At 36.6% G+C, this 9,729-nt stretch overlaps 1 protein-coding gene across 1 annotated transcript; it reads right to left on the bottom strand.

The window, feature by feature from the left end:
• Positions 1-8,918, bottom strand: LOC111470389 (upstream activation factor subunit spp27-like). The gene is made up of 6 exons (XM_023115952.1): positions 8,395-8,918; positions 7,226-7,334; positions 6,936-7,110; positions 6,079-6,192; positions 2,173-2,348; positions 1-412 (listed from the first exon to the last, which is right to left on the bottom strand). The coding sequence occupies exons 1-6, from the start codon at positions 8,712-8,714 to the stop codon at positions 290-292; spliced, it is 1,017 nt and encodes a 338-aa protein (XP_022971720.1). The 5' UTR covers positions 8,715-8,918; the 3' UTR covers positions 1-289.
• Between the last annotated feature and the right edge of the window lie 811 nt (positions 8,919-9,729).

Raw genomic sequence — 9,729 nt, forward strand, 5'->3', positions numbered from 1 at the left:
TTCGGCCAACATGCAGGCAAATTCTCATCCTTTTTTTGTAAATGTAACAGCTACTTGAAAGGTAAGGAAGCATAGAAGAACTATTAATCGTTGATTCAATAATTCTGAAGGATTTTGCAACATACCCAGCAACCAAAGAGGAGATAACTCAAGGTCAATAAAATAGATTTCCATTGCCTTGTTGGTGAATTCCAGAGAACAGAGCAGAAAGAAGAGGCGATTAAAACTATCTCAAGCAAAATTCCAGATTCTCTTGCATCATTCAAAGACAATGTGTAGGAGAAACTCACTATTTTGTCTTTACAAAATGAGTGGCCAGGAGTTTCGAAACGGTGAAGCCGTGAAAGGAATCGACATCGAAGAGTTCCTTTAGCTTCTCGTCACAAATTACTCTCCTTTTGTCAGAAGGGTCCTTCAAGAACAATTAAGAAACATTTTCAGATGTTAAATGATGCATCGTCAAAATAACATAATTTCTATGTTCATTATCAACATTTTTCTTGCACGAGCGCAAACACACAAAAGATGGGCACCCATAATAACTACTCTTATTTGCTCCAAGGAATTCTGTGCCTCCAAATAGTGCCAGGATTCCAACAGAAAAGCTGGGGTTTTCTTTTCCTTCTTTTGGAAAGGTAACCCTATTTTCACTATGAAAAATGAATTCTTGGAGACTATAAAGGTGAGATCGAGAACGAAACATTCTTTATAAGGGTGTGGAAATCTCTCCCTAATAGACGTTTTAAAAACGGAGGGAAAGCCCAAAAGGAAAAGGTCAAAGAGGACAATATATGCTAGCGGTGGACTTAGCTATTACAACAAACTAGTTCACTAGATTGAACTCGCATGATAGAACTGGTGTGCAAGGCGACATAAAAAGAGAGATGGTACGTGGAAAAATACAGTGAATAAAGGCACGTCTATCCTCTCAAGTAAAACGAGGCATTTCCCACCTTCCAAGGAATTTGGCTACCTTCTAAACAAGTGGAATCCAAAATAATGAAGAAATGGGATAGGATTGCCAATAAATCAGAGCACTAAATCCAAGCTAAAATGATTGTATTACAGAACTAATCAATTCAATATATGTGAATATCCTCAACATTATGCCTAACATGTAGGCTTGGATATCGAATTTAACTTGCTAACCCCAAACAGACAGATTTGAATTCAAGATTTCAGCTTTAATACTACGTGAAATCACCATAAGTTGACCTACTTATAGACCATTAAAATCATATTCAAATAAGAAAAGATTCCTCAAAAGTACTGCCTATGATGACTACCAATCGGAACGAGAGAAAGGAGGGAGCAGCAGAAAGAGTGAGAGTAGAGCCAGCACTTGAGTTCCTATTGATTTACTCCCTCTAGCCTCTTGTGAGCATTGATTTTTATTAATTCAACTTGGAGAAATTCTTGAAAGCTTTCCTGGGCTGGGGTGTTCCTCACGTAACTTTTCACTCAACTATTAGAACTTTCCAGATTCTACCAATATGAATTTTTCACTCATAAAATGAAAAGGAACAAGAATTTTTAAACAATGATAACAATAATCTTTAGAAATGAAAGGTCCAACAGAGAACTTTTAACATTTATTCCATTATAATAAGTTACGCTTCTAAAAGCTCAAGCCATACACAAAAACAAGGGGGAAAAAAAAAACTATCCCAAGATCAAGAGCTGGGGTATGTAAACAATGTCAGCTAAGAGAATCCACATATTCTAAAAACTTCTAAAAAATAGGTACAATTATATGCTACACATAGAGGATGGAATATATAACTAAATAGCATGAAAACAATGGCTGGGTAAGAACAATATATATATATATCTAGATAGATAGATATATATTCTGGTCATAAATCACATTGGTTTGGAGCGATAATGCATGATAAAAGAACATGCAAGTCAAAATACAATGAGAAAAAATTGATTAATGCGATGAAGAAACAACCAAGTTGATCACCTAACTGAAAACAAAAGCCATGAATGATGGATGAATACTAGCATATGATTTGAACACCTACAAAAATACTAAAATCAAGCATGTTTTCCAAGATTCACATATTCTCTCTAATTTCCCAAATAATAGCTAAGCTATCCGCCGACTCATAAGCAGATATTGTTACTATACTATCAAAGAATCTTTCTTTCTTTCTAAAGGCCAACTACCTGAAGGTTATTTTGCTTTATGTAATCCCACATTCTTTTCACTACATCAGAGCGAGACAATGAATTCTCTCCAGTACCAAGAAATGTCACCAGAGCATCCGAAAGTTGAAGAGGAGCAAGAAAACCAGATTTCCCTTTCTTTTGCCGCTTTTCCTCTCTTGCAGAGTCATCTGAATCTGGAAAGAAGGTTTGTTAGATATTAGTATAGTAGATCCTTCGGTTAGCTGAAACTGGAAACAGTATAGTTTAAAATTTTACATCTTTTCTAATTCGTTCTGAAGCAATTAAGTTGGGCAATTAACTAAAGGATACACCGAACCTTCGATAAGAAAAAGTGAAAAAATACAAGGACATACATAAAAAACCCACAAAAGAAAGGGGAAACTAGACAACAAACTACAAAAAGGAGCTTCAATCTAGTAAAATAAGACTTAGCAAGTAATTACAAAAACAACCTTGTCTCCTACGTCCAAAGAGAAATATAGATATTAACAAAGGGCCAAACTTCACTATAAGATCTCTCATTTCTTGAAAGATTCAATTATTTCTCTCCCACCAAAGACTCCATAAAGTGAAACAACCCCAGCCTGCCAAAAAAATAATCCTTTCTCACAGAAAGGCAAGCAAGAAGAAGCTTCACAAACATTCCTGGAAACGCTGAAGGTAAATATCTCAAGGAAACAGCTACATAGACCTGGCAAAATCCCATCTCCAGATTAAAGGATCCGGGTCCTTCGAAACGTTCTGCAATAATACAACAAAGCAGCCCAACCAAAGAGGACACCCTAACTGATATTGGATCTAAGGTGTTAACATTTCCAAGTTCCATGCATAACTTGCCATACCAAAAACTTAACCTTATTGGAAATTTTACCTTCCATACAGAGGGAAATATTTTGTTTGTTATTTTTTTAGGAAAAAAAAAAAAAAAAAAGGAAAAAAAACAAACAACTGAGCTCTCACACTAAGAAAAATGAAAGAATGTACAAGGGCATACATAATGTCTAAAAGAATGAGACCTAATTGATAGTTGCACAAAAAGGGAAAGATAGTCACTTCACTGAAAGGAGCTAGCCAAACAATGAAAGAAAGAGCTGCATGAAAAGCCTTTTGGAGGGGCAAGGACTCTGAAGTTAGACATCCCCCTATGAAGGATAAAACAGTAAAAAGAGAGAAAAAAAAAAAAACTATAAAGGAGAAATAAAGGCATGTCAATCAAGACAAATATCTTGTAAAGAACACCCAACAAAAATCTTTAAGAGAGAACACCAAGAAGAAGACTTTAATCATGCTGCTTCAAATCAGCCAAACCAAGAAAGGCACTGATTTTGAAAAATTCTCCGATTCCTCTCCAACCATAATTATGGTAGAATGCCTTTTGACCGTATTAAGCCATAGGAACATCACCTTAAGATTCAGAAGGGGACCAACAAGAGTTGAGAAACCTTTTCGTTCATTAAGTTAGAGAAAACCCACTGGACATTGAATATCGAAAAAAGCTTGAGCCAGCATGAACAAGAGTATGAACATTCAAAGAAAATATGATTTATATAATCCCGCGCTGCAAAAGAAAAAAAAAAAAAATGGTGAACAAACCGATTGCCATAGACATTGGAGAGGAAGCTTTCTTTGCAAAACCTTGGAGGAGCTAAAGAATATCATTGAGCATAATCCACAACAGTACTAGTTTTCTTTGGGCTTTTTGACTTCCAATTTCCACGGAGGTGAAAATATATCTTTGTCCAAATGAGATGATGAAGCCAAATGACAAGTCCAAGATTTGACAGAAAACCCACCCAAGAATTTAAGAGACCAACTTTGAGAGTCTTCATTAGAATTAATTGTAGCTGCAGGAAGACTCATCATGAAGGCTTGGATACGGTAGGTTTCTAATAGGTATCAACATTTAAGATTCTTCTTATTTAAAAGGGTAGAGGTCAACCTAGCACCATACTAGACTTGCAGCCAATTTGAGAAGGTCAGCTTCTCTCCCCTACAAATAGCCCACAAGAACCTTCTTACCTCAATCTTACAACCCTAACCTATATAAATAAACACAGTCTATTCTAGCACCATACTAGACTTGCAGCCAATTTGAGAAGGTCAGCTTCTCTCCCCTACAAATAGCCCACAAGAACCTTCTTACCTCAATCTTACAACCCTAACCTATATAAATAAACACAGTCTATTCTAGCACCATACTAGACTTGCAGCCAATTTGAGAAGGTCAGCTTCTCTCCCCTACAAATAGCCCACAAGAACCTTCTTACCTCAATCTTACAACCCTAACCTATATAAATAAACACAGTCTATTCTAGCACCATACTAGACTTGCAGCCAATTTGAGAAGGTCAGCTTCTCTCCCCTACAAATAGCCCACAAGAACCTTCTTACCTCAATCTTACAACCCTAACCTATATAAATAAACACAGTCTATTCTAGCTAACTTTAAGATACATTTTCCTTTACCCTCATCTCATATGCTCTCAATATCGGAGGCCTAAAAGTTTTTCAATGAATCCTTTGTTTGAAGTATTGACACAAGGTCCTCTTCCAACACATTTTATTGAAGCTATATGAAAGCCTTAATGCCCCAAAAAGGTAAATATTTTGGTCAGGTTAGTGTACTTGGAAGGGCTAAATTTAGCATAAAAAGTGCAGAACAGGTGACCCTATCTAGCAACTCATCCAAATTGGATGCTCATCCATGAAAGAAGAATAAAACCCTTACTTTGTTTTCTCTCACACAGCAGTAAAGTGAATATTTTGGTCAGGTTAGTATACTCGGAGGGGCTAAATTTAGCATAAAATTGCAGAAAATGCCACCCTATCTAGCAATTCGTTCAAGTAGGATCAGCTTATGAAAGAAAGAAGAATAAAATCCTTACTTTCTTCTCTCTCACATAGCTCTCTCACAGCCAGGGGTGAGCAAGAAAATCCGAAAACCATGGAAACAGACTGAGACCGGCTGACTTTGCCTCTCTCCTTTTGTGCTTCTACCCCGGCTTTTCATCCAGTCGGTCTGGCTATGGGCTTTTCGGTCGAGATCGGTTGGCAAGTGGTCGGTCAGCAAGCCCACAAAAGGATAAAACCAACCAAACCAACCAACTAAAATAATAATAGTAATTGAACTTGGCGTGCATAACAGGCTGCTGCAGCAGCCTCCTAATCTTCCTCTTCCAAGGGAAGATATTATTACAAGATTTTTTTTTTAATTTCTTTATTTTGTATTTTCCTTTTTTCCATTTCTCTCCTTCCTTCTTTCTTCTCCTTTATTTTTTCTTTTCTTCTTCCTTTCTTCTTCCTTCTCCCTTTTTTCCTTTTCTTCTATGTTTTTCACATTCTTTTTGTCTAGTTTGTCGCATTATTTTCTATTTAGTTCATCAGAGTTGCAAAATCGACCAAAACCAACAAAAACACTGGTTGACACCCCCAACCCCTACAAAACAAACTGACGAAAACTAGCATGTTGGTGGTTAGCACCAATTTGAACCCAAAATTGATGCCAACCAATCGATGATCACCCCTACTCACTGGTAAAATCTGGGATCCGTTTTCAACCTTGGCTTTTCCTGGATTTTCAATATTGGAGCTAAAGCTACAATTGCACAGATTGGCCAAGGGATGAAAAGATGTGCTAAATTATTGTGGATTAATGGATTTAAGCAACTTTTTGGGGGCACATGATTAGAAAGAAACCAATGGATCTTCAAAGATAAGGGAAGAGAGATCCAAGGTGATAACTTTACGCGGCTTCTTGGTATGTACTTTATCTGAAAAATTCAGATTTTATCCTACTAATGATTTTGGAAGTCTTGTTATAGTAGGGGGTACAGGGGTTTCTTGCCATGAACAGAGTACGCAGTCATAGAATTTCAAACAAAGACAACTATTTTTGCTATCTACCTTCTTCTTTCCCTTGCTTCTGCCGCTTCTTTTGTAGCTTCTCCTTTGGCTGCTTCTCCTTTTCCTGCTTCTCCTGTTGTTTCTTTTCTTTCTGACTTGATTTGGCCGGAATAACTGTATGCAAGAAAGGAAAAAAATTACTAAGAAAAAAGGATCAATAAGGTTTGTTGCTCAGCTTCATCAGAATAAAGTTCAGGGTTTGCAGTGGCAAGCATTAGCCATTAAGGAATGTGAATGGAGACCAAAACTCCCTCTGTTTGGGATCAAGAAAGTTCAAGAAATGATTTCAAATCACGTGATTTGAAGTTCAAGAAATGATTTTAAACTTTTATCTTGTTTGGAACGAGAAAGATTTCAAATGAATGTAATTACAATTTTGTGTTTGGATAGTAACTGGAAAATAAAAGAAAGTAAGAAGTTTACTGATATAGGCTTTTAATTATAAATTATTAATAGAAAATTCAAATATCACAAGGTCTTGCAAGTAACTAATCTCAATTTTAGTATGGCAAATTTTTCTCTTTTTTATGTAAAAAACAAGATTTGAAAACACTTAATCATTCGCTTTCTTGTGATCACAGACGACAGAATTCATTGGAAATCAGTTACGATTTGAAACCCCTCCAAATCAGGAGCATCCAAACAAAAAGTTTCCTTTATTACGATTTAAAAGAAAAAAAAGGAAAATAAATTGAAGAAAAGAAAATTCAAGAGTCAATATTGAAATAGCACTCAAAGTTCCATAGAAGCCAGATGACATTAAAAAAATAGCTATTATTAAGAGCAATGGTAAGTCCAAACACCTGAGAAAACAGAAGCATAATTTTAGCCACAAAATTAAAGCTATAAAAGCACACCGTCGTTTGATTCCAAAGGCCAAATATGCTTTGATAGAGCTTTATTCATTTGAAACATGTTGATGGAATCAACACGAAAGAGTGCCTTTAACGATTCATCACAGAGAATATTTCTTCTATTACTGGGGTCTTGCAAATTGTTCCCTCTAATGTGGTTCCATAGTTGCTTCACAACCTGAGAAAATATCGCAATTATGGCATTAGAAGGAATGAAAAAGACAACACATGACTTCATTAGCACATTAAGAAGATTGAAAAAAAGGGGTTCAAAATTTACTTTCTAGATGTACCTCAGTCCTTGCCATTTCAGGAACTCCTATAAATTCCTGAAGTTGAGGAGAAAGGCTACATAGCTTGCTAAAACCACCCCCTCCTCTTTTCTTCGCAAGCTTGTTAGAACTGCATTACAAAGAACAATTAACTCAATCATCAAAGTTGGTCTCTAATACAAATTTCAAGTGTCTTTTAACGTTTCATATACATGAAAAGTTACAACCTGAAACAACCCAAACCAAGAAAACATAAGCTAAAGCTAAAAACACCATCTGATCAGAGAATTACAAAACAAAAAACCAAAAAAGCCCAACAAAAATTAATTTCAGAACATTCATGAAGCAGTGTGGTACTAAAATATTTCAAGTTTTTCCTCCCAAGAAGCACATTAGTTCTCATTAGAATGTGATTCCCTTCAAACAAACTACCCAAACCACAGATTCACAGCGTTGATCCATAAAACTTTTTCTCTCCCTCTTAGACCATGGCCACAAAGTAGATTCAGAACATTGTTTTTAGCCCTGGAATTCAAAACCCTGAAGCAAGGTCTCCCAAAAGTTCCTGCTATAGGATTAATGAAAGAAAAAGGTGAAAATTCTCCCCAACATAGGATTAATTGTAATTGCATGTAAGCCAGACATTCAATAAGTCTAACACTCTCTCCCAATTTCCCTTGACTTCCCAAACTAGTCGGGCAAATGGAGGTCATCAATCGAGGTATGGAAACATATTTGCATTGTTTTACAATGATCAAATTAGCTAGCTTGTTGCTATAACACTTCTTTCCATAATCTGCATAGTTTATCAGACTTTCAGATAAAAATTCATGCAAAATCCATACGATTTTTAAGAGGAGGCTTTCCCCTGAGTAGCTGAGAACACTGATTTCGACATCGGACAACAAAAAAATGCTTAATTCTAACAACTAAAATAAAGAATTAATCAACGCAATACCAAAAGATATTACAATCGACAATGTTGCGATCGATTGAGGATAGAAGCTCCAGCGTTGATGATTTTTACAATCTTGCCACTATTTTCAGTATGAAAACGAATCGATTCACTGTCTTTTTGCACCGTATATGGACAAAAATTACTAAGCTACACATTAGAGCCATTTAAACCCCCAACACTAAACTGAAATCCATAATCTTTATAATTGCGAAGTTTCATCAATCACACTCACCCCATTTTACCCTTTTCACCATCGTGGCCGTCGTTATCTCCGTCTTCACTGTCTCCATCCTCCTCTTCCGTCTTCAAATTTTCATCTCCATCCTCCTGGTCGGCTTCCTCACAGTCGCCGCCACCTTCTTCCTCCTCTCTCTCATGCTCAGTCTGGAGGAACAAGTCCACCTGTTCCCTAATAAACCGCTTCTTATCGGACAAATCAACGCCGAAGTACTCCTCAAGCTTCCGGCGGACAATAGCAGTGGTGGTGATATTGAGGTCGGAATCCCGAAGAAACTCTCGGAGCCGGTCGATGAGCTCCGAGTCGGAAACCATTGTTGAAATCCAGAATCTTATTCGAAGCAGAGCAAAACCTCGCAGATTGAAGGAAGAACAATCGATTATAGGAGGGTAGGATTTGGAGTTGAGGGCACACTATCCGTGGCGTGTGGCGTGTGGCTTTGGCTTGGCTTTGGTTTCGAACAGGAAAAGACTTTGCGTGAAGAACAGACGGGAGATTGGGGACGACGAAGGAACGAATTTGGAAATAAACTAATTATTTAATTGAAAAGATAAAAAAAAGATAATATAATAATAATAATAATAATAATAATAATCAATCAAGATTACAAAAAGTTTTTGGAGAAGTATAACTGAAGGAAGCAAATATGCTACACAATTTATACGTTGAAATCATCAGATTAAACCATTTATTTCTTGTTTTGTTTTTGAATGCAATTAATTTCATTACTTTTGAGTTAGTTTGCGCGTGTTCACAACATTTGATATCAATGTTCACACTATTCGTGGTGTGTGGCATGTGGCTTGATGCTTTTCAGTTTACTCGTGGTACTACACATATATCCATCGACTCACATAGTTTTATGAATACATCCAGCTTTAGTGGTTTTGTTATAATATCTGCAACTTGTTCTTGTGTGACACAATGTTTCACCTCCATAATTCCATCTCGGGTCAAATCACTCAAAAAAATGAAACCTCACATTAATATGTTTGCTGCGTTCATGCATGATTGAATTCTTGGATAGCTTAATGGTGGAACTGTTATCTCATAACATAGTGATACACTTGTCTTGAAAATGACCAAGTTTTTCCAAAACTCTCCTCATCCACACCCCTTGACAAGCACAAGAGGCAAGTGCCACAAATTATGTTTCAGTAGTGGACATAGTAACTACAGGTTGCTTTTTTTGGAGGACCAAGACATAATTCCATCACTGAGTAAAAACACATGACTGGAAGTGCTTTTCCTGTCATCTATATCTCCTGCATGATCACTGTCACTCTATGCTATTAACTCTCCATTACCCTTTTTTCGATAAAGAACTCC

This window comes from Cucurbita maxima, unplaced genomic scaffold (genome assembly GCF_002738345.1).
Source record: "Cucurbita maxima cultivar Rimu unplaced genomic scaffold, Cmax_1.0 Cma_Scf00044, whole genome shotgun sequence".
NCBI classification, from domain to species: domain Eukaryota; kingdom Viridiplantae; phylum Streptophyta; class Magnoliopsida; order Cucurbitales; family Cucurbitaceae; genus Cucurbita; species Cucurbita maxima.

Excerpts from the sequence above, each read along its gene's own strand:
- LOC111470389 (XM_023115952.1), bottom strand. The coding sequence starts at position 8,714 with ATGGTTTCCGACTCGGAGCTCATCGACCGGCTCCGAGAGTTTCTTCGG. Across the intron at positions 7,335-8,394 it reads GGTGAAAAGGGTAAAATGGG|TTCTAACAAGCTTGCGAAGA; the intron begins GTGAGTGTGATT and ends TTTGTAATGCAG. Across the intron at positions 7,111-7,225 it reads CTGAAATGGCAAGGACTGAG|GTTGTGAAGCAACTATGGAA; the intron begins GTACATCTAGAA and ends ATATTTTCTCAG.